This window comes from Corylus avellana, chromosome ca6 (assembly GCF_901000735.1).
Source record: "Corylus avellana chromosome ca6, CavTom2PMs-1.0".
Lineage (NCBI taxonomy): Eukaryota > Viridiplantae > Streptophyta > Magnoliopsida > Fagales > Betulaceae > Corylus > Corylus avellana.
Genome location: NC_081546.1, coordinates 17,513,387 through 17,539,026, shown reverse-complemented (window position 1 = coordinate 17,539,026; position 25,640 = coordinate 17,513,387). Strand labels below are relative to the sequence as shown.

General features: G+C 38.0%; 1 protein-coding gene and 1 long non-coding RNA gene across 3 annotated transcripts; one reads left to right on the top strand and one right to left on the bottom strand.

Annotated features, from left to right (window-relative positions):
- Positions 1-306: 306 nt before the first annotated feature.
- Positions 307-22,627, bottom strand: LOC132184744 (uncharacterized). 2 transcript variants are annotated; one of them, XM_059598484.1, is made up of 14 exons: positions 22,248-22,620; positions 18,647-18,737; positions 18,379-18,463; positions 18,008-18,092; positions 9,182-9,251; positions 7,498-7,567; positions 4,449-4,494; positions 4,062-4,311; positions 3,749-3,954; positions 3,547-3,621; positions 2,462-2,531; positions 2,107-2,187; positions 807-886; positions 307-690 (listed from the first exon to the last, which is right to left on the bottom strand). In XM_059598484.1, exons 1-14 carry the CDS (start codon positions 22,364-22,366, stop codon positions 612-614), a joined length of 1,407 nt encoding a protein of 468 aa, XP_059454467.1. In that variant the 5' UTR covers positions 22,367-22,620; the 3' UTR covers positions 307-611. The 2 variants fall into 2 exon arrangements, with proteins under 2 accessions (XP_059454467.1, XP_059454468.1); XM_059598485.1 differs by lacking the exons at positions 307-690; positions 807-886 and adding an exon at positions 893-1,205 and having other exon boundaries at positions 22,248-22,627.
- A 966-nt stretch (positions 22,628-23,593) lies between these two features.
- Positions 23,594-24,740, top strand: LOC132183657 (uncharacterized). The gene is made up of 3 exons (XR_009440503.1): positions 23,594-23,639; positions 24,498-24,583; positions 24,657-24,740. It is a non-coding gene; the product is annotated as an uncharacterized LOC132183657 (long non-coding RNA).
- Positions 24,741-25,640: the final 900 nt, after the last annotated feature.

The window sequence follows — 25,640 nt, the reverse complement described above, 5'->3', positions numbered from 1 at the left end:
ACACTGTCATCTTTTTGATTTTTCCCATCAATGATTAGGAAAATTCTACCATGTAAAATATGTTCAAATCAAGCACAATATCTTACCATGGTAAAATGTTGGTCAGCCTTTATGAACAAAAAAGGAAACAAGCTGAGAAATAAAACAGCAATAATTAAATATTTTTTCAGCTCATATTCACTTCATTACATACTAAATTTACCCTATAATGTGGTGTCAGTCTTTTTCACATAACATATGAAGATAAAATTAGTGTTTTTTACACAGAATACAGCTCACATCAACACAATTGCTGTTAAAACGGCATGAAAAGAACTTGCAACTTGCTATTACTGTTATTTCCCCATACAAAAGTTTTAGTATATTTACAATTTAGGAGGAAAATTTTTTGAAAAACAGCTAACCAAGCTTTGTATAGTTATAGCAACTGCAATTCGTGTATGACCTAATCCTTGTCATGTTAACTTGCACAAGCAACACTCACTATTGTACAAGTTTCAGTAAAAAGTGTGAAACTGTAATAAACATTCTCCAGTTGTTTTTTTTTTTTTTTACCTTCTCTATGCGGCTCCAATTTGTGCTCTTAGAAAACAAACAGGGCAAGTTAAAATCTAAACATCATATACAGGCAAGCGCTCGTCAATAGGGATGCGGCAAATTGGGCATTTTTTACACTTCTCACAGCAGGAACTGCAATGCATTAGGAAACAATAAAAACCATACTAGAAAAATGAAAAAGTAAAAAGGATTGAGATTAATGAAGTTTGCATGTTAGTAAGAAGGAGCATCAAGGTAAGAACAGCTACCTGCAAAGGATACGATGCCTGCATGGAAGTAGGACCACACTAATCTCTCCCTCAAAGCAAACCCTACATAAAACCTTTTCCTGGCCAGTGCATCGGGACAACATTAATGCATTGAGGTGGATTCACATTTATTAGAAGCAATTTTCAAAATGAACAGGATCTCAAACAAGCATGGATGCCTCAATACACATGCACATACAAAAGACACCCAAGACATCAATTTCCAATTTGACAGGCGAACGTTGTGTAATTGAGGATGCATTCACAGTACCTTTTGTTTCAGATGAAATCAACACACCAATATTTGTGGGACTGGTTTTGCACTTAACAATGAATGCCTTGGTGTAACTGTATGGACTTTGGATATCTAAAATCAATCATTTTCATCAAAAACACCTTCTGCACATCTCATTTTAACAGCCATTATGATGAGAGTAACAAATGTTATTACCCACTGCGCTTAGATAATTGATACAATGCAGATGTATAAAGTAATGATTACATAAATACTACCTTTCATGTTATACTCCTTGCAAATTAAGTTTCTTAATTCAAATAGTATTCCTTGGGACAACACATAAATAATTATAAAAAACTTTCCAGTAAAAACCTCTCGAGTTGCAAAAATCATCTAGATTCTGAGCTTGCATGAAAATCTTAAATGAGGCAATCCCATATACAAAAACTTAATTTTGGCTAATTATGTCATTATCATTATCACCACCACTTTCCCTACTTCATTCAGTTGCACGTTCAACTTTCCATTAGGGTCTGCATAAAAATTATGCACATTCTTAATTCAACACAACTTCCTAAAACCATGAGAACAATTGTTGAATAAATTAAGGCCCTACAGATAAAAATTGGAGTTGTATTCTGAAAAGTTAGACAACAAGGCCGCAAAAATTCTGGATGTGAGAACTCTGAATTACAATGATGCTCATTAACTAAATGTTGACATGCATATTAATCCAAGATTTATAATCGCCTATAATTGAAACTCACACATTACAAAAATTTGAATCTTTTGTGAGAATGTATACAAGTCTAAACTCTAGAAATGACATGAGGGTATTCAGCATATGTCAACTTTAAATCCTAGTTGCATCTTGGTCAAAGTAATTCTCAAGTTGAGACTAAATTGTGTACAAGGGCTTTGCCCTTTTCCTTCAATAATATTATGAGACTAATTTGTCCAAGAACAGAAAACAATGGTTCTGAATGCAAAAAGTTCACAAATTCACAAGTTCACATCATTGCACATTGTTGTTAAACTAGTAGTCAAGGATGAGAAAATTACATTTTGAAGTCTTTCAAACTCCTGTTGACTGTATTTTGTGATTTCCGTCTGCTCACCTAGAGCTGCTTGCAGTCTCCAAACCTGAGATAAAATGAATCATAAATACAACACAAATGAAAACAGTAGTTGTGTCATTTATAATTTTGGAATTTGCTGAAATTTACCAATGAAAACAACAGGTAAAACATAAGCAAAATCAATAATGGGGAAATTTAATCAGATATTTATAGGTATTAATATTATCATCTATGTAAAAATGTATATGTGTATGCATGCATCTATAAATGCATATAGAGAAATAATTTATGATTGCAAAAAGAAACAAACAAATAAATGCCAAGAGAATTATGATCACCTCCTCTGCAAGATCCTTTTTAGGCATTTTCTTCACCATCTCAGGTGGATAGCCACAGAAAGTGTTATACCTGTATGGCAAGGAATCAATGTACAAAGATCAGCAGAATTGCAGAGTGCAAAACCTTTTGATGAATTTCCTATGGAAAGTAAAGATATAATGACACCCACAGGCAGAAAGGAAATGACTGCACTTTCAAGCTGTATCATAATGTTCTAAAGATGAACACATGATACATGAAATAAGGACAGTCCATTTTCATAAATGGCCTTCATGTGATTGTAACAATCCAAATTAGAAGATTATCTCTGGCTAGTTATCAGTAGTCAAAATTTAATAATATCCAATGCACATTACCCATTGACACTAAAATTTGCGTGAAACTATATGGTCAAGCACATGACAACAATGAACAGGGAGTAGACAATGACAAAAAATGACATGACATTACTAAGTGGCATTATTATTATATTTTGTTCTTCAGTAGAAAAGTGGAATGCTCCTGCAAGTAACCAATCTCTCAAAATCCGGTAGGAAATTGGCACAAGTATTCCTTATTATTAAAGACTAATGGCGAATCAAGGAAAATTAAGGACCAGATATATGAGAATATCTCAAAAAAAAAAAATAGAAAGGCCATTAGAAATGTGATTCAAATATGTTATCCAAACAGGAAAAAAAATCAAATGCAGCATCCTACATGCATCGGAAAAACTAATTTCAAACAGAATAAATAATTTTTCTTTCTCTAAAGTAAGCATTTTTATTTCATATATCTTCATGCCTCCAGCGGGGAAAAAAAAAAAAAAAGAAGCTCAATTAGTTGCCGCAGTATGTTCATATTCTGGAGTACTGCTACACCAGCAAATTTTCTGCATTTTTTTTACTGATTTCAGTGATTTTGCATCTATTGTTAAATTATATTTTTGCCTATTAATTCTTTTATCTCTTAATAAATTTTTTATTGCATAAAAGAAAGGATACCATGTCACTCAGTCACATGTTCACATATGCAACCAAAACACATTTATAACATTTGCATATACACTTAAAAATATTATAGCACAGGTAAAAGGAATACTAACCCAGAAGCCCCCTGCTGGAATAGTCGGGCCTGTTCTTCTCGACTGCCTTCATCAATTGACCACCAACCCAGTAGCCTGTTGTTGAAGATTTTCAGATTAGGAATCCATAGCACTTGCATCAGTCAATTTTTGCATTATGGATTCAGTAAGTTCAGTCCTGCCTATTCAAGATTTTTCAATGGGAGGGGGAAGAAGTCATTACCTGGAACCATGGTGCAAGAACCCGAAGCAGTCATGAGCACTTGCAGAAAATCGAAAATATAATCCTGTGCCAACTCCACTATGAAGTAAAAGTACAATTTTCTCCACCAACCTACAGGCAGCAAATAGGAGACCTGCACCTTGCAGTAGGAAAAGAGGAGAGAAAAGAACTGGCAGTGGTATATGCCTAGCATTAGCAGGTGTTCCCTGAAATCAGAAACAACATACGTCTATTGATAAGATATCCCAAAGACTAGGCATTACCACAACTTTAAAATGCATACCTATATTTTTTTGTTCAAAAAAAAGCATACCTCTAGGCGCATACACAGGAGGATTTGAAAACCAATTATCGGAATTTTCATGATATGGCCTCCAATGTCTTGCAGACTGCACATTCTATCTTGCTGTTGATCCTCCTCTGGAGAAATTACTAAACCATTGGTCCAGTCAATATACCTAATAGTTGTAGAAGATGAACTAGCTTCCCTTGTGCGAGAGTTTCTATGAATCACCGGATTAGACCACTTTGTACAAACAAGAAAGGAAAAGCATTCCGCAATACTGAAAAAGAAAAGGTTCAGAATTTATTTTTCATTCCAAACCTTGAAGATAAACATTGATGTACCAATGTTCAAGGAAACACTGCTAAAAATTACACATTAAACAGTATAAATGACATTAGAGTACATTAATCATACCCAAAATTTATAAATAAGTCCCACCAGCCAAGAGCACCTACATCACCTGTTACATCATGTGTACTCAATTAAATAATATACAGGAGTAATATATAAAGCAATGACAAAGAGGCAGAAGCCATAAAAAATGTGAGAAACCACAGCAACCCACCATTGTCCTGAACAAGGACTCTCAATCCACCAAAAATTAGTAAGGTTCAAGAATTTAGAAATTCCAATAAAGAAAAATCTTCTATGGAGAAATCCTCAACAAGCACAAAAGGCATTCAACAGGCAGTAAATACAGGGAAACAATAAAATAAATAAATGAAGACACGGCTCACCAGGGACTGTAAAATGCAAAAAGAAAAACAAAAGAACACAACATGGCAGTTAGTAATTAGGACACTAACACCTTAAGAATTAGCAATATGTAATTAGAACATAATATTCCTACAAAATTTTCTTATTGTTAATGCGTAATGAAAAATTGTCTATTTCTTTTCATCCTATGATAAGCTACTCCATTAATGAAAGAAAGAAAAATTGGATTCCTTCATTCATGTCTCTCGGATATGGACGGTGACATAAAAATTGGTTTCTTCCATTCATGTTACATGGAAATTGAAGGTTTAGTCAATAACAAATTTCGCCAAACGGATGGTGAACCTCAAGCATCCACACTTGAAGCGTGGAATCAAGTTTTGGAGTGAAGCATCACCATATTAGTAATAATAAAGTGTTGCTTTTTGAGATTATGATTTGAAGGCGCCAACAATAATGTTCCAACAACTTGATCAGCCTAGGGCTGATCAAGGTGTCAAAGAAACCAACCAAAATCAATCAGTTTTTGATAGTCTAATGACAGCATGTTGTTTCCATTTCAAGTATACAACGCCTTCGGCTCAGGCTCAATGCTCAATTTGAAAGCTTAAACTGTCTTAAAAGCTTAAACTTATAGGAAATTGTGAATTTAATCATTTAATTAAATTTTAACACTCTCCCTCACATGTAGGGTTCAAACTCCATATCAACAAGTGAGGTTCAACACATGGAATATTTAACTAAAATGAGAGATCAGCTGTGAAGGATTCAAACTTAGGACTTCTGTTATGATACCATGTAAAATCACCAGTTGTCCCAGAGGCTTAAATTGATAGGAAATTATGAATTTAATTGTTTAATTAATATTTTAATATTCTCTTTCATTATCCTCTAGTGTGACTAGGTCATCATCAACACTCATCCCTTGATGGGGTAGCCAAGATGTCTATGACTTAGTCTTTTGTGCTTGTGTCGGGTCCAAGGTTGCTCATTGGTTGTGTTGTCCATGTTTGTGCTTCAACCATTGCTGAAGAACAAAAGATAAATAGAAATTAAGGTTACGTATCTTCCTAGCTTTAAATTGATGGGGACATCAGACACTGGCCACTACGAATTATTATTGGGCCTAATTGGACTTTTTATTAGTTGTATTTTGGTTTTATTTATGTCATTTATTTTCAGACGGGTTATGTTACCTTTATAATTTTGGGTTTTATGTTATGGGCTGTCAGCCTAGGAACTACTAGGGTTAGGTTTAGGGTTTAGCCCTCACCTATTTAAACATATTTTTCTGATGTATTGAGGAGTTTATGATGAATTGAGATTTTGTGAGACATGAATTTGTCTTCCCCTTCCCCTAATTTCTTCTGGCTTGCTTCTCCCCACTTTCTAAAGCTTTTTCCCAGCTTCATCCTCTTCTCTTTTGGCTTCTCCCTCTTTTCGCTAAGCTTTATTCTCTTAAGTCTTTTTGTCCGTATCATAAATATTTGCTTTGTGTTGCTTTGCAAGAGAAAAAATGATTGCTCTAACTGAATTTGGAGTAGGGTAGATGGCATTGAATAGCCGGGAAGGGGACGGCAATTATATTATGGATCTAATCAGATGCTAAGGATATAGATTTGAGTGAAGTTATGGGAACCTTTGGTTTAGGATGGGGGCATGGAGGGAATAAAAACACATTAGATTCCTGAGAAACCAATTTGAAGGTAGAGAGTCAGAGTGTTAATGTTGGATCCCCTTTTCTAAATATTATATATATGTAAGTGCAACTTCCTTGTTAGAAATGAGCAGGTTCTTTTAGTTACATTACAATTTTGCAATGGGCTATTATGAGCTGACACAGCTAAACCAGGACTCAAAACTCAAACGCTCAAACAAAACATCAGCGCAGGTTTGGGCCCAATTTAATGACTGAACTTGAAAGCACAAATGCACCAAACAAAACCAGAACTCAACACTCAAAAAGGCCCAAACCGACCTGGCAAGCCCCACCAAACTGATGGCATGCGAATCAACTCAGTTTGGGAACACTAATCAGTGCGGCTTGACACAATTTTTAAAATAACCAACAGCCTTAGTTAAGTCATCAGAACAACGTGAAAAATACCAATCACACCAGTCCATGATTGGCCCTAGTTGGCCATAACCAAGAAGACACTTCTCTATGACACATAGGACCGTATAACGCAAGAGTATATACTCTTGAACTCAGGGAGCGAGACCCTAAAAAAAGTTACAGGATACGAATACAATATGGATGTATCCATGCAACAAATCTCAGAGAAAGAACGAAGACTTTTCCTTCTTCTTTTTTCCTTTTTTCTCTTTTCCCCCCCCCTTATGAGAAGGCTGCATATAAACAATTTGCTTCAACTTACTGAGTGGTGTTTAATTCATCAGCCTTGCCTTTCCTAAAGAAGTCAACTGCATTTTCTTAGCAGCATTTTCTGGGTAGTGTACAATAAATAATAATAAAAAAAAAAGGGTAACTCGTCAATCTAGCAATATTACTTTTCTATAAAAGGAATAGGTCTGGTCATGCACGAAAGAATTCCAAGCAAAAAAAATATAAAGTAGATTAAGATGGCCATTAAAATGGTGCTATCCAATAAATGATATGGCAGTAATAACACAACAGATCATGAGACCGTAAGATAAAGCTTACGAGAAGAAAAAAATTAGTCCTTACTTATTATAGTGCATTTATTGTAGCTATGTTTGAAAATTATGGAGAAAGAGAAATTACCACAAAGCTTTAGGAGGGTGAAGATGGTAGCAGCAGCAAAGAAGACCATGGAGATTGCAACCCAAAAGTGCTACAATCAATACATTGGCAAATCCTTCAGTCCTTTTTGAATCAGTGAGAAACTCTTTAAAGAGAACATAAAGGGCGGACACCAGATTGTTTTCAGAAATGCTAGACAGATTCACAACCAAAATTAAAACCAGGAGTTGATATTACAAACCAACACATTTCAAAAAAAGCCGAAGTTTGTGATCATGCTACTTGAATGTTAAAGTTAATATCCAGAAATGTGCCTCTTATAAAGCACATGAACAGAAAGCATAGCAGAGGATGTAAACCCAAATCATTGGTCATTTCCAAAATTTAACCAACAGATTCATTTTAAATACCAATGGATATCATTAAATGCCCCAGATGCTCACCAATGCTGCATTTACTAACAAAAAAAAAAGTCCCATGCAACAGTAATCCAGCAGAGAGGTTGCATCTTGCTAGAAGCAGAGAGGAATCCAGCAGCAAAGCGTTGACAAGATGCATGAATGACATCAATTTTGCAGACTCATAAGAATTGTTTCAATACAAATGCTTTGAATAAAACAACCAGTCATTTTTTTTAGTCTCCAAGAGGTCACTGTTTCAACCCCCCTCCCAAAAACAAAAAAAAAAAAACCAACTACATTGTTTCTCACATCATTTCCTTTAAAAATATCTATAATGTTTCATATAGTCCATTATTACAAGACTTCTGCTATATAACTTTAATTTCTTCCAATATAGATTTTAAAAGCTTGTAGAGTTCCAAGATGTCAAAAATTCTCAAGGTCTAACTTAGAACATTCTTGTCATCTTATTCTTCATTTAAATTCATTCACATTTTATTAATTACTTTTTTTTTCAATAAGTAATCGAGTAATCATTAAAAGCATAAGGCGCCCCATTTACACAAGAAATATACAAGAGAAGCCACCTAGCTAGATAGGGCAAAAAGAACAAGAAAATTATAATAACTAATCACCAAAGGAAAAACATAAACAGCTGTCCAAAGATACATGTTGAAAAATAAAGACTTATCTCCTCCAAAATCCTATTGCGGTCCTCAAAACTTATATCATTTCTTTCTCTCTATAAACACCACGAAAGGCACAAAGGCACCACCTTCCACAAAGGTGCACTCCAAGTGCTGCCAGCAGTCCAACAAGCAGCATACAAATCGACTACTCGTTTAAGCATAACCAAAGACAACCCAAATCAAATGAGGAAAACATTCCAAATGGCACAAGCAACCTCACAACAAAGAAGGAGATGGTCCACAGACTCCTCATTCCTTTTACACATATAGCACCTATCAACCAAAATGACGTGCCGTTTCTGGAGATTGTCCATGAAAAGGATCTTTCCTAGGGCAGCCGACCACCATACAAAACAGGCCACCCTCAACGAAACCTTAGTCTGCCAAACACTCTTCCAAGAGAAACAGAAACCATCATGACAACTCATTACACTGTAGAAGGATTTAACACCAAATAACAGGAAGGGACCCAACACTAATTAATTAAAATAAATACAACAGTACATAGATATATTAAAGCAATCAGGATAATCATATGACTTCTAATCCATTAATCATTAATAGGCAATATAAGACAAGCCTTAGACAATTAAGCAACTAGTTCAATAGACTTACGGGAAGTGTCTCCCATATAGCCTCATCACTCATGCTTTCTTCGTCTCCAGGCATTAGAGCCCTACACATTCTGTGAAAGAAATGAATACCAGTTACAAAGCCTGAAGCATACTTGTTCACAATAAAATCATGATACTAAATTGAAATTTATGTCTGATAGTGACTTGTGAGAGAGTACCGAAGGCCTTTGGGGCAAATAGCACTTTTAGCTCCCATAAGTATGGGGTGGTGAGTTAGATCACAAATTCAACTCCGGTTAGGTGCATGAGTTAATTACCAAGCCAAATATAATTGTCAAAAAGAGGCTGATAGGAAGGGATAAAAATTAGTTGTTCAAGCAATAATCTACAATTACTGTTTCATGAAATACTACCCCAAATATGTGCACCTTTTAACGTACAAACTTATAGAACCAAAGGAAAGAAATCATTACCCAGGATGGACAAGCTAACTCAAATAAAGCACAGTACAAATGAACTCTTCCATACATACTCCTGCCTGGAAAAACATTTGCAGGATCCAGCATTGTTTCTATAGGCAATGAAGACAAGGTGAAGAAATTACGACACAGGGTTGAAGGAAAGTGGCAGAATTCTTCCAAGGTGTGAACCTTACCAAACAAAACCGAAATGTCTTTTTTGTAATAACTGTTTGTGGTAACGTCAATTAGATATGAAATTATCTTCTAGAAAACACCAAAAGCAGTAACCATTTGAACATTCAAGCACTAGTACCCCAAAACCCACAACAAAAATGAGGAGGGCAAGGGATGAACGTGGAATTCAGCAAAGGGCTCAAAGTTTCCAGCAAAGCTTCACCAACATTAAATCTTTAAGTCTCTCTACAATACACCAGATAGTTCTTTAATTTCTAATTTTTTCTTTCTTTAGGATGTTAATTTATTCAAAATCTCTTTCATTTGCATAATCTTGGGTTTTCTGACATTGTTGAAGATTTGAACTCCTGGTGTTTGTCATTGAACAACTGAAAACTTGTATCTCAGTCACTTCTAAGTTCTAGGGCTCATTGCTCTGGAATGTTCCCAAATCTAATGCTCCAACTTCAAGTTCCTCTTCCACCATCGACTTACATTACACACTGTTGAGTTCAATGAGAATCATTGCCTGACAGAAGGCTTACCAACCAATTGGCAACCTTCTTCCATTAATAATTCCTTGAAATTTGCCATCCATTAGAAGCTAGCAGTTATTTTTTACTTTATAACTCAAAACCCTGTGTACCTGTTATCGGTTACTTATAGTAGTTACTTGCTATATAGCATGCAGCCACAGTCGTTTCAGTGTATATTAAAATCGTTCTTCTTAGTTTGATAATGGTAAATTTTTTCACTGTTTTTTTAATCAATGTTCTATATTTATAAAATATTAAAATTCAGAATCCCTCCTAAGAAATTCAGCATAAGAGTTTTGCCATTTGAACCGCAGGGGGGTGGGGGGGTGTGCAGAAGGCGACATTTTGATTGGACATTTACTTCTCGGCAATATCATACTCGCAAAGGTAAATAGGAACATAACATATTTACTATAAAATGAGTTGATGCTGCTGAAGCTTTTGTTCTTGAGTTCTCTCTACTATATATATAACTATATTTTAAAATGGACTTTTTTGAAATCAGACAATGTATGTTCTACTATTTTGGTGATATATGTATTAATTGATATCAATTTTCTCTCTTCGCTCTCATCCACCACAGCCTGAGTGCAGGCGTGTGGGTGGCGCGAGTGATCTGTTAGGGTGTCTAGATTGTTTAGTTGTTCGGTTGGTGTTATGGCGGATGCGAGAAGGTGGTCTGTGGAGTCCAAGAAGTTTGAGCTGCTGATAAAAAGTACAGGGGTGAGGATATTTGAAAGAAGCAGTAGGTTGCAAAAATCCATTTTTTTTAAAAAGGATGAGTTGATGTGGTTGGTGCGCATTGTGGAAGACTTGGTGGAAGGGGAAACGTCTGAGGTTTTTTGGGACCAATCCAGAGCAGGGTTTCCACGGATAATAGCGCAGAAATGTTCCAACAGGAATGGGCGTTTTCTGACGGGTAGAAGAGTTTGAGGGTAGGCAGAGAACAGGTTCGATTATTGTACCAGAAGGACGAGTTGGACAAGGTTGGGAATGTTTCATCTCAGAGGTGCGTCTGGCTAAGTCCTCCCTGTGCGAGGTCAGGGAGGTCAGGGTAGAGAAGAACAAGTTTGAGGGGGCGGGAAGAAGGAGTTTTGCGGAAGTTTTGGGATCATCATTGAAACCAGCAGATGATTGTTTTGTTGATTACTCCAAGCCGATTGCCAAGGTACCTAAATGGTTGAAGGAGGCCGCTGCAAAGAAGGATAAGCAATTCCATGCTTACACGGAGAAGGAGATGGGCTCACATAAGGCAAGTATTAAGGCGAAGACTGACGGGGGTGGCGTGGAGGGACCAAAGAAGAACCAATCTTCTGACGTGGTGGGATTGGACAACCTGAAGGCAGGGGAGCCACGGGATGTTCGCAACTGGGCTCCGGCGAGCAGGATACCGCCTCCGGCGAGTAGTTTGAATTCCTCGGCAAAGCTGACAATATCAGAAATTGGAGCTGATCACGTGAAGGGATGGGAGGGGATAGGTAGGCTTGAAGTGCAGCACTGGTTTCGTGTGAAAACTGAACTAATTAATGCGACGGAGTCGTTGAGTAGGCTGAGGGGAGAGATTGACGTGGGTCTAGATAGGATTGAATTTGTTATTAAAAATCTGGGAGAGAAAAATGATTATTCATGGGCTGGAGGGGCGTGCGTCTGTGGTCTGGCAGGAGGGATTTCATCCAAGCAAGGGGAGGCCCGGCCCAAGAAGATGAATATGGAGGGTGATGATCTGGAGGGGAAGGATAGGTCTAAGGGGGGAGGCCAACGGCCCACAAGAAAGCTTAAGGGCAAAAAGAAAGTGGTGGCTGTGTATAGGCGTAGGAAGGTGGGCCTGGGTCTAGGTTAGACCAGCCCAAGCTCGTCAGGTCTTAACTGGGTAAGACCCACGGGGTCCTCTTACCCGTTAAGATCGATCGGTTCGCCGGAGGGTTGTCGAAGGAGTCCGGCAGGTGACCCAGGTGCGTCGACGTCAGCGGCGGTAGGGGCGCGCAGAGAGGAGATATCGCCAGCTTCAGTGGAAGTTTTTACTGATGGACCCGGAGTGTCTTCCGGTGGGGAGAGAACGTCGATTCAGGCCGGAAGTAGCTGTTGTACTCTGGAGGTCGTGCCAGACAAAGCCGGAGAGGCCGGAGGGAAGACTATTTCGTGTCAGACAACGCCGAAGAGGCCTTTCGTGGTGGTCGCTGGTGCCACAGAACTGGTCGGCGATAAACCTAGAGCTCTGGCGGTCGTGATTACGGATAGGGGGAAGTCTCTGTCAAACCAGACATCGCCAGAGGTGAATCTCTTGAGTGCCGCTGATGAGAATCTTGAGTGGGTTGAGCCCGAGGAGGCGTCTGGAGCTGGAGGATCGCCGGGGAAGGTGGTTCTGGGTAGTGGGGACGCTGCCTTGCACCAGAGGATGCCAGTGATGCCAGATATAGTAAGTGAGGGTATTCTGGTGCCCTGGTCAGCCGGCGAAGTGGTACAGGTTGACAGTCAGGCAAGTGAGGGTCTGGGTCATATGCAGGAACAAGGGGATAATGGTGGGTTGAATGTTTTTTGTTCATATTGGGATGGTGATCCTTCTAATCTAGGATTCAAGTGCTCAGGCTTGATTGAGTCTCGAGGGGCTGGTCAGATGGTAGCTATGAGTTCTGGGGGGGAAGTCAGTGACGACGCTAGAAGTAAGGAAGATGGGAGGGCAGGGGCGGGTGGAACAGAGAGGCCTTCGCCTTTGAACAGTTATGATCCTAATTCAGGGGGTGCGGCAGGACACTCAGATTGGGTTATTCAGTGTGCCAATGAGATTTATCCGATCTTGGGGATTTCGTTTGTGGGTCATAAGCTACAGCTGTTAGCATTGCTAAATTCTCTGGAAGAGGAGCGCCGAAATAATGGAATGGTAACTAATTCAAGTAGTGGCACTAAGGGGAAAAGGGAGATGAGGAATTTGGAGTACTCGGTGAATTATGATGCTAGAAGTGGGAGCTCGACTCGGGGTAATAGGAAGGGGAGGGGGAATGTCGGAGTTTTATGAAGATAAGTATACTTTCTTGGAACTTAAGAGGGTTGAATAAGAGGGACAAACGCTTGAGGGTGAGTAATTTGCTTAGGGATTGGAATGCAGATGTTGTTTGCCTTCAAGAAACCAAGATACGGAGTATGTCTAGAAACATTGTTCGCAGTTTATAGAGGCGAAATCATGTGGATTGGTGTTGTTTGGATTCAAGTGGAGCCTCAGGAGGAATTTTAATCATGTGGGATACTAGGGTGGTGGAGAAGATCGATGTCTGTATAGGGGAGTTTACCATGGCCGTGTCTTTCAAGAATGTGGTAGATCTCTCGGTGTGGGCATTTGTAGGAGTGTATGGTCCAAATCTTGATAGGGATAGAAGGTTCCTTTGGGACAAGTTGGCCGGTGTTCTTAGTTGGTGGAACTTGCCATGGTGTATAGGGAGAGATTTCAATGTTACTCGATTCCCTAGTGAAAGATCAGGAGGAGCTAGTCTGGATTCTGCTATGATGAGCTTCCCTGATTTTATTTATGAACAAGGGCTTATGGACTTGCCTCTTGCAGGGGGTGCTTGCACTTGGTCAGTTTCTCAAGATCCTCCGCTATGGTCTAGGATCGATCGGTTTCTTGTTTCTCCAGAATTGAAAGCCTGGTTTCCTAGGGTGAGGCAGAAGAGGCTTCCTCGTCTTTGTTCAAATCACTTTCCAATCATTCTTGAGTTGGGGGAGGTATCCCAGGGGAAAAGGCCGTTCAGGTTTGAGAATATGTGGCTTAAAGCGGATGGGTTTGTTGCCTTAGTGAAACAATGGTGGGACTCTTATGAGTTCCAAGGTACGCCGAGCTTTGTCTTCGCTTGCAAACTCAAGGCCCTAAAGCTGAATCTGAAGACTTGGAATGAGGAAGTGTTTGGTAACATTGAGAGGAATAAGAGGTTGCTTCTTGAAGATCTTCGGGTGTTTGATGAGCACGAAGAAAGTAGGGCTTTGATCGAGGAGGAGTTAGCGAGGAAGGCCGAGGTTGTGAGAGAATTAGAGAAGTGTACTCTTATGGAGGAGATAAGTTGGAGACAGAAATCTAGGGTGTGTTGGTTGAAGGAAGGGGACAAGTGCACCAAATTCTTTCATTCCATTGCCAACTCTAACAGAAGATTTAACTCGATAGAGACCTTGATGATTGGGGATAATCTTTCTTTGAATCAGGATGAGATTAGTAAGCATATTGTCGATTTCTATCAAAAGCTTTTTACTGAGCAACACAATTGGAGGCCCTTGGTCGATGGTATCTCTTTGGATTCCATTTCGGAGGAAGAGGCTAGCTGGTTGGAGAGAGTTTTTGAAGAGGAAGAGGTTAAAAAGGTCGTGTTTAAGATGAATGGCAATAAGGCATCGGGCCCCAATGGGTTTTCTATGGCTTTCTTCCAAGATTGTTGGGATGTGGTGAGGGAGGATATTATGAGGGTGTTTAGTGATTTCCATGCTGGAGGGATGTTTGTAAAGAGCCTCAACGCTTCTTTCATTTCGCTTATTCCGAAGATTCCTAGTGCCACCAATCTCAAGGATTTCCGCCCGATTAGCCTTGTGGGAGGTATGTATAAAATTATTGCCAAGGTTTTAGCAAACAGATTGAAGGTTGTGTTGGATAAGATCATTTCCAAGTCGCAAAATGCTTTCATCAAAGGTAGGCAGGTTCTAGATCCCATCTTGATTGCTAATGAATGCCTTGGTAGTAGGCTGAGATCTGGGGAGCCAGGGGTCATTTGCAAAATGGATTTGGAAAAAGCTTATGATCATGTGAATTGGGGCTTCTTGATGTATGTGCTAAGGAGATGTGGTTTTGGAGGGGTATGGTGTTCTTGGATTCAACATTGCATCTCCTCGGTGCGGTTTTCGATTCTGGTAAATGGGTCTCCCAAAGGTTTTTTTAGCAGCTCCAGGGGTTTGAGACAAGGGGATCCTCTCTCTCCTTTGCTGTTTGTGTTTGTGATGGAGATTTTGAGTAGGATGATTTCGGCAGCGGTTCAGAGGGGGCTGTTAGAAGGCTTCAAAATCGGCAACACTACAATCTCTCACCTTTTAGTTGCCGATGATACCTTGATTTTCTGCAATGCTAGGCCTGCCCAGTTACATTACTTGCGGTGTTTGTTTCTGTGGTTTGAAGCGGCTTCAGGGTTGAAGGTTAATTTGGCTAAAACGATGCTTATTCTGGTGGGGACTATGGAGCAAGTGGATTTGCTAGCCGGTATTTTAGGGTGTGAGGCGGTTACTTTGCCAGTGAAGTATCTTGGTCTCCCATTGGGAGGTAGCCAGCTGGAAAATGTTGTATTTGTCGAAAGGGGGTAGGGTCACCCTTATCAAGAGCACTCTTGCTAATTTGCCTACTTATTACTTCTCTCTTTTCCATATTCCGGTGAGTGTTGCTAGGCGCATTGAGAAGCTTCAACGCAATTTTCTATGGGAAGGGATAGGAGAAGAGTTCAAATACCACTTGGTGAAGTGGTCGCAGATTTGCACTCCGATCAAGGAAGGAGGGTTGGGTATTAGGAACTTATTGGTCTTCAACTGCACTCTTTTAGGGAAGTGGTTGTGGCATTATGGGTAGGAAAGAGATGCTTGGTGGAGAGTTGTGGTAGATGCGAAGTATGGAAGTTTATGGGGAGGGTGGTGTTCTGTTGAGCCTAGAGGGACGTGTGGGGTGGGGTTATGGAAGAATATTAGGAAAGGGTGGGAAACTTTCAAAGGCTTTACGAGATTTGAAGTGGGGGATGGGACTAGGATTAGTTTTTGGCATGATTGGTGGTGTGGAGATTCAGCTCTCAAGATAGCCTTCCCGATCCTTTTTAGTATTGCATGTGCAAAGGATGCCTCAGTTGTGGATAACGTGGAGATGCTAGGTGGGTCCATTCAGTGGAATGTGAGTTTTTCCAAAGAGGCTCATGATTGGAAGGTGGAGGCCTTTGCCGCCTTCTTTCAGGTGTTACATTCTACTAGAGTAAGAAGAGGGTCGGAAGATAAATTATGGTGGAACTCCTCCAAAAGAGGTACTTTCAAGGTCAAATCTCTCTTTTTCTCCTTGGCATGTTCTGAAGGGAGGAGGTTTCCTTGGAAGAGCGTGTGGTGGACACAGGCTCCCCCGAGGGCAGCGTTTTTTGTGTGGTCGGCAGCTTGGGGGAAAATTCTGACCTTAGATAATCTCAGAAAGCGAAATGTGATTGTGGTGAACAGATGTTGGATGTGCAAGAAGAGTGAGGAGACGGTGGATCATCTTCTTCTTCATTGTGAGGTGGCGTCTGCTTTGTGGAGTGCCTTTTTTGGCCGTTTTGGGTTATCATGGGTGATGCCTAGTCGGGTTTTCGAGTTGCTAACCTGTTGGTGGTCTGCAGGAAGGGGGGGGGGAGTGCTGCAGTCTGGAAGATGGTTCCTATTTGCTTTTTTTGGTGTATATGGAGAGAGAAATAATAGGTGTTTCGAGGATGTGGAGAGGTCTTTTGAGGACACTTTAGCCTATTGTTTCCATACTCTCTATCTCTGGACTGTAACATATGTTTTTCCGGTTTCGATTAGCTATGATGATTTCCTTGTACGCTTTTCCCCTTCTAGTTAGGTGATCCTATTTGTATACTTCCAGTATACTTTGGAGCGCCTCACGCTTTTAATAATATCAGTTACTTACCTATCAAAAAAACATATTTACTATAAATTGTCAAGACAAAAAAAAAAATTGAAAAACCCTTTTAATTTTATATACCCTTAAACTATATTGTTTACACCTTTTAATTCAGCTATAAGTAACCATAGTTTTAGATCAGTCACATCTTCATTTCCCGACATAATACCACATTCCTAATGTAGGAAAATCTTTAAAAATAATGCAATAATAGATGTTTGCAATGCATTTACCCTTCTCTATCAAAAGGTAAATTCACAAGATCTTCCCTCATATAACTTATTTTCTCCTTTCTTTTTTTCCTTTTTTTTTTTTATAAGTAATCGAGATATCATTAAAAGCATAAGGTGCTCTCACAGGAAGTATAAAAGAGAAGTCACCCAACTTGAACTTATTTCTCTTTTCTTAAAAATAGAAACTTCACATTTTATCTTCAAATCATCCTTTCTTCTTTTTTAAAGTAAGCTTTCTATTCTTTTTATAAGTTATTCAATCTCATTAATAGTGCAAAGGAGCGCAACCCTAGTACACAGGAAGTATATAAGCCAAACCCCTAATATGGAGAAAAAGAACAAAAATCCAAAAACTTAAGAAAACTAGAAAATGGCAAACTATTGAATGCTGCTATCCATGTGTAGAGGGATTTGAACTGAATATCTTTCTATTTTTGAAATGTGTTAGAAGCAATATATGCTGCATTACAAACTGCATAAAAATGAAAGAAATTCATTTCAGGGTCTGTAAAGAATGAATCCTTGGAATTGAAAAGGGGACAAAGAAAGAAACAGCAGAGAAAGATAACAGGACGAGCTCATTCAACTGCATGTATCAATAACTCAGTATTCCATTCAAGTTCAACAAAAATGAACTCAAATGAACTAAGATGTGCATCTGATGAAAACCAAGCGATGCTATTTGCTTTCCACTATACTTACTATATGTTAGAACAGGTGAGTTAAGTTTATGATCTCTGTTTCAAGAAGGAATGGTATATAATAAAGCACGAACAAATAAAACAAAAGAATTCATGAGAAAGAAAATACCTGAAATTGTCAATCAGAATAATTATTTCAAGTGCCAGTAAGGGAAGAAAGACAATCTTCAAGTTTACAGCTGCAGAACCATTAACTGTACGAAAAGTAATGCATTAATAAGTTGAGACTTTAAGAACTCAAACTCCTGCCATCATGGCAAGAATTAAAGGCCTTCTAGCACAATGAATCAATCACATGATATAAAGCTTAGGAGCTGGATAATTGAAAAAAACTAATGCTCATGAATTAATGTAATTAACAACTCAAAAACCAAAGTTATTCCCAGGGCATGAAAAGAAAAGTAAAAACAAACAAACTGTATTAGTACCAGTTGTCAATACCCAATGGTTAGCTAAAAAGCTAGGGTGTTAGCTGCTTACCATAAAAACTCTCAAGATATATACAAAGGAGCAACTCAAATGCAATAAGCAATGGTGTTGCAACAATGGCATGGCACGGTGCCCACTGTCCAAGAAAGAGAATATTAGTGGATACAATTGCAGATCATGATCATAGATTTGCGCTTTTTTTGATATATACAATTTACTTATCAAAAAATAGATTTGAGATTTTAATATTCACACAGCTGATATATGAATCAGTCCCACAAAATAATCTCCGGTATTGCAGAGAAGCATAATGACATACATGACGATTATGTGGAACTGATGGAGCAGGTAATGAAAATCGTCCTCGGGCAACAACTGCATGAAATATCCAAAGCGGGAAAAATATAATCCTGTACATTGAAATTAATAGATTTAGTAATTAAGCCTTTTTTCTTGGGGGAGAGACCGGGTGATGACATGGGGAGAGATTTTTCAATATATTTATAAACAATTTATGTGTATCACAAGCTTTGGATTACAAGAATGTCATTTTTTTCCTGAGGTACTCAAATGATAACACAGTAGCACATCAATTATCTTCAAAAATTATATTCAAGAAGATGAAATTCCATTATACAGTTTTGGATTGTTTTGTCAACCACCCCATACAACATAGTTTAGGCTATATTACAACTCAGGCTAATTACTGGAATACATCATAAATTTTCTATAAACCCAGCAAATCTACAATTTACTCCTCAATTAATAATTTAACAAACCACTTAAGTTTTGCTGCAGTAAATCTAAACCTTTCTCAACCCGATCTTAAGTCTTAAATGTTGGTCAGGCTATCAACAGAACATCCAATATTTGGATCCCCCAGCCACACCTTGTTAAAGAGAATATGACCACAAGCTTTAATCAGCACAGAAAGACTTTGTCAGATCACTTCAGAGAGCTTCACACCAAACTACTGGAAGTTGGCCATCCTTTAAAGAAAAGGGCAAGAAATGTTGAGCAAGTGCTATTAGTAATTATTTCAGGGAAGAAATTCCACCGTTGCCCTTGTTAAATCTCCGTCCATAATTTCACATAATCTTTGAAAATTGAAAGATGCCCATTCCCATAATCAAAAAGACCCGCTCTTACATCATTCGGAAGGATCACTCTAGCCACTGTACTTTCAAACCAACAGCAAGGCTCCACCAAAGAACTTAAAAGTACGGCTAAACATTGCGACTTTAAATAGGGTTGCCAGTCAGCTCAATCTCAATGGCAATGTTTATACACACCGCCCACAAATTGCTGGATTGTTAAACCAGATACCAAAATACTTCTCTTTCTCCATTAGCAATTTTGTAAAACTCAATCCCACTCTAGATTTTAACCTCAAGCTTTTTCCTCTTCTGGCCAAAGTTTCCAAAAAACTGAACTTTGATTAGCTCTAATCATATGATTATCCCGATTGACTCACTAAATAACATATATAAATTGAAATTCAATATATCCAATCATTCCAATTTATAATTCTCATCTATTTGGGTTGCTTTGCTAATGTCTAATGAGTCCCTACACAGGCACACGCAAGATACATGCATACATTATATATATGCCAAATGCCTTGGTATTACGTTGACTCTAGTGATTTAGGGTAAGTTTCAGTTTCTCATAGAATACAACTTTTGCAACATAACACTAGGCAAGTCTCCCACCATAACAAGCAACTTTGTAAGAATGATTGATGAGAAAGCCTCATATTTTAACCATTATGAGGAGAACCACCCCTAGTTAATAGAATCGTGCTCCAATATTCTTGAAGATGAGCTGCATTGGTGTAGGTATTGCTCCTTGAACTGCTTTTTTGAACATGTCCTTGAATCTGGAGAAAAAGAAACCTATCCAACAAGTGAGAAACCGAATTTCACCGCATACCTAACCCAGTGATAGGTCCATTCAAGATCACCCAGTATGGAGTGTATAATTCAAAACCCTTCATGCTTTATCTAGATATAATACCATCTTCCTAACATAAGCATTCCTAATCAAATTAAATTTACCACCAGCACATCAAACTAGAAAATAACTGAGGCTAATTCCCTTGAATTGTAGTGTGTTTTTTTTTATAAGTAATAACCAGTCTTATTAAAAGCGTAAGGTGCCCCAAAGTACACAGGGAGTATACAAAAGGGATCACCTAACTAGAAATGGAAAAGTGAACAAGAAAATTATCAAAGCTAATCAGCAACGAGGGACACATACGCTACAGTCCAAAAATACAAAGTATGGAAACAAGAGGATAAAATGTCCTCCTAGGACCTCTCCAAGTCCTCAAAGCACCTGTTGTTCCTCTCTCTCCATAAACACCAAAAAAGGCAAGTAGGCACCATCTTCCAGACCGCGGCACTCCCCCTCCTTCCAGAAGACCACCAACAGGCAAACAAATCGAAAACTCGTCTAGGCATCACCCAAGACATCCCAAAACAACCAAAGATGACACTCCACAAAGCAGAAGCTACCTCACAATGAAGAAGAAGATGGTCCACCTTCTCCTCACTTCTCTTACACATACAACATATGTTCATCACAATAACATGTCGCTTTCTGAGATTATCTAACCATTAGGCCCAAAATCCAGAGCAGATTACTTTCAACCTTCAATTTAAGGCCAATGAGAAGTAAACTATTTTTTTATTTTTTTTATGACAACTCTCACAACAAAAGTACCTCAAACCGGACAAACCTTCAAACCCAGCCCAAAATGAAAAAGGGTAACTACCTACAGCTTTATTATGAACTTAAGCTTTACTATCAACTAACAATCAAAAGACTAGACACACTAATAATTCCCAATCCTTTCAATCTTGTTTCTTATGCTTTTACAATGTCAGGATGAGTTTTTCTGATTCGTAAGTTACACTAGCACCCTATTTTTTTCAGCTCTGGCATATAATTCAATGCTATTTTTTGTGACAATTATCATTTGTACCCCAAACATTCATAATCATAATTATATCACATATTTTTCTCGTTTAACTTGTTTCTTAATTTATATATGTTCTCTGATTCCACAATTTTGTCAAATTTGTTTAAACACAATTACATTATAACTGCCAGTAGAAAGAAGATGCACTTATTTCCCGACCAAATACACAATTTCACAATAAATCTATTCAGGAAAAAGTATTTTGCACTTCGGCCACCAGTTTTTCACCATCAAAAAAAAAATCAAAATAACAGAATGATTGATTTGTAGGTCCCATAATTCATTTCCTCCATTTACTTCCCAAAAGAGAGCGGGGCATACGTTCGTTGGGACAACTAAACTAACCAGTAACCACTACAAACCTTATAAAATGGAAAAACACACACAAGCACACACAAAGCCCATGAGTTGCTTCACCCAATAATTGCTCTAAACAAAATTCAAACAAAACCCATAAAATTTAACACTTTTCCACCTTACCACCTTTTCGAAACAATCAAATCCACAACCAATCCAATAAAACCAAACTCCGGCAAATACAAACACCAAATAAAAAAGAAAAACAAGCAAACAAAATGGAAAATACATCCACGCGCATACACACACACTAAACCTGAAACAAAACCCATAAAATTTTGACACTTTCACCTCCCTACCTTTTTGAAACAATCAAAATCCCAAACCGATCGACTAAAAACCAAAACACCCACGAATTCAAACACCAACTGAAATAGAAAAAACAACCAAATACAAAATGGAAAATACATTCACACAATTTTGACAGTTTATGAAAAACAAGCATAATCCATAACCCCAATCCAATAAAAACCAAACACCACAAATAAAAAATACCATAAAAGAAAAAAAACAACCAAATGCAAAACCGAAAAGGATTCACATACAACTGCAAATATATAGAAGAAGAAAAAAAACTTACCACCAGGAGTAGGAGACGACATGGTCGAGCTTGAGGACGAGCAAGAGCGTGAAGCACAAGAGGAGGCTGTGGGCTGCTACGGCCTGAACGGAGTTCAATACTCTCCTCCAGCTCATCATTTGACACCTCAAAAATTCCCAATTTCAACCCACCACACCAAAAAAAAAAAAAAAAAAAACGGGGAAAGAGATATAGAGATAGCAGCTATGAATTACAAGCAAAAATGAAGAAAAAAAAATTTTTTTTAAAAAAAAAGGAAATTTATATGGATAATCGCTTTCTCTCTCTCTCTCTCTCTAAAGTTGGAAGTTGGCTCTCTGTTTTCGATGGGCGCGAGGAGGGAAAGGCATACATTTATTCTCTCTCTCTCTCTCTCTTTGATGAACATAAAAACAAAACGCATAACTGCTGCTTTCTCTGTCTCTCTCTCTCTCTCTCTCTAAAGCTCTATTCTTCCACTATTTACTATTGGAACTCTTTAATCTCTAACTTTGCTTTCACGGCAAAGCAAAGGCCCAAGTGGTGTGTTTGCTTGTCGTTTGATTTGGGCGGTCCCCCCGGATTTTTTGGGTTTTTATTTTGTTTGTCGAAAATTTGCCTTTTTTGTTCTTTTTTTTTTTTTTTGTGGTTGCCTCGCCATTTATGGAATGATTTTTTTCTTAATAATAATTAGATTTTAATTATTGTTATTTTTACTTTAAATAATTAGATTAACATTTATCATCAAATCAAATACAACTAATTAAGGTAAAATTAGATGTTTTAAAAGTGGTAAACAGTAAGACTGCGCAATCTAAATTATTTGTTTTATTTTTTTTTTTTTGAGATAAGACTAAATTATTTGTTTTAAATATAGGGAAATTGTATATAAAATCCTTAGGTAAACGCGCCTTTATTAAAAACTCCCTGGGTTTTTTTTTTCGAAAATTTAGTCCTTTGATCACTCGAAACTACTAGAAACTTCATACCGTTAATTTTTGGTAACTGCCGTTATTTGAATGAAACGAACCGTTTCACTTAAGTCCACCTAAGTGGAATTTTTGTATCCTACGTGTTCACATTGGACACGTAGGATATAAAACTCACCGTTTTGGACCATCCAAAACGGTGAGTTTTATACAACTAGATGGCTTCTTTTTTGAAACCCTTCCATACGGACCATACGGATGCTACGAACCACCCGAGACAACCAGCGGCAAGCCAGCGACGCAGCAGACGCCACCGACCCAGACCCCGCCGGCGACAGAACCACCGGAGACAGAACCCACCGGCGACAGAGGCCACCGGCGACAGTACCCACCATTTTGGACCACCAATTCCGGCGTCACTTTTCCGGCTACGTTTCTGTCGATTCACACTATTTTGAATCGGAAAAATCTGGTTTCGACGAAGGTATTTTCCGAAATTTCTCTGTGGGTTTTGTTGATTGACTGAAATGGAAGCCTTTAATAGTTGTGTTTAGATATTTCTTGTTGTGTTGGAAGCTTTTGGTCGAAACCCCATCCCCAACCATTTTTTGTCCAACATCTGTCGAATATTCCACTTTTGAGCCAATATTATTGTTGATTGGCAGTGGGTGTGGTCCACCTTGGTTGTGGTCCTGGAAAGAGACTGGTTTTTTTTCGTGTGCACTGGCAAGTTGGTCAAGGGGGATTGTTTGATCTGTATAATTATTTATTTTATTTTGTTGCTTCTCTACTCAAATGGTGGATTGCCGAGGACATGAAAATAGGAATTCTTTGTGCATAGTTTACGCCAGTTTCATCATTCTACAATTGAGCAGTATTTTTTGAATATTTTTTTTTTTACCTAATAGTTCATGCCATACTTGCCATACTTTTCTATGCATGTCTTTGTTTTTAGGTCCTCCAATATTGTTGCCACCTTTTTTAGTTGATGAGAAGAAAGGTCAATTACTGAAAGAAATGTTAATCATATTAGCATTAACATTTGGAAGAAAAGTATTTTTCAATGGAGAAAAAAGTGGTATTATTGTTGGGATATGATAGATTGTGGTTGGTTGGGTTTTAATGACTTTGTAAATTTTTTTAGGGAAGTTTCATCATTCTACAATTGAGCAGTATTATATACGTGGTTGGATGCTATGGCTAATTTCTTCTTATTGCATGCTTGATTACACTGCATATTTGCATGTTTGTAGGGACATGAGAATAATCTTTTGGCAAGCTTGATTTTATTTTTCTTTTATGAGCTTGATTATTCTCTCACATGTCAGTTATATATTGTTAGGTTCATATTATAAGATGAACAGGAGGAAGAAAGATTTCGGGATAGGAGACAATGAAAGCGAATTCTACGATGGGAAGATGAAAAAGGTTTGTGAATTTTAATTAGTGAAACACATTAGGGAATTGTGATTACTTCTAATAATTGTGGGTTTCACCGTAGAATGAGCAGTCAATGTCGTCGGCATCTATGACATCATCGGTGAAAGAAGATATGGAACCTGTGCAGTGTAGGTGCGGACTTACAAGCCCAATTATAACATCCACTACTATAAAAAATCCTGGCCGGCGATTCTATGGGTGTGCTATGTATGACCGTAAAAAGGTATTTGAATTTGGATAATTTGGTTTTACGAAATAGTTATTACTTTGTGCTTGTTCGTAATTATCAGATTTTTTTTTGTGTAATTACAGAAAGCTGGCCAATGTCCTTTTTTCCAATGGTATGACAAAGAAACATGTGCTCGCGGAAGGGAGGTCCTACCTGCGCTGTATAAACAAGTTCATTCCCTGAAATGTGAAGTGTCATTACTTAGGGGCAAACTAAAGATCCAAACATATTTGTTGGTTTTTTTGTTGGTGATTTGTGTACTGTTGATTTGTCTAAGGTTGATGGGGCATTGAGGCATGGGAATGAGGCAATTAGATTATTATCAGTGAAATAGACTATCTGTTTTGTTGTTGTCAAGGATATTGTTTACTTACCTATTTTGTCCACGTGGATATATGGTTATGGCTTCTATGTAACAATTATGTAAAAATCCTGCTTGTTCGTAATTATCAGGTTGTTCGTAATTATCAGGTCGGCTGATTACTTTTATGGAACAACTATTTCCATGCATTAGTTTTATTTGTATGCGGCAATTTATAATTATTTGTATGTTGCTCTTAAGTCTGAAATATTGAACCCTACAATATAATTTGCAGGCAGAATTAATTTTATCCGTCCACTAATACAATCTGGAATTGGTAATTGTCATGACGAAATTTCAAAATGTAATTCAATAACTAACAGTACACGTTTAATGCTTAATGAACAACATTGAAGCTAACAAGCACATAAAGTCCCAAAATGAATCCCCCAATTGTTTTTATATTACAAACATAAAACCAAAAAAACCCGACATATCACTTGATTATAAAATGG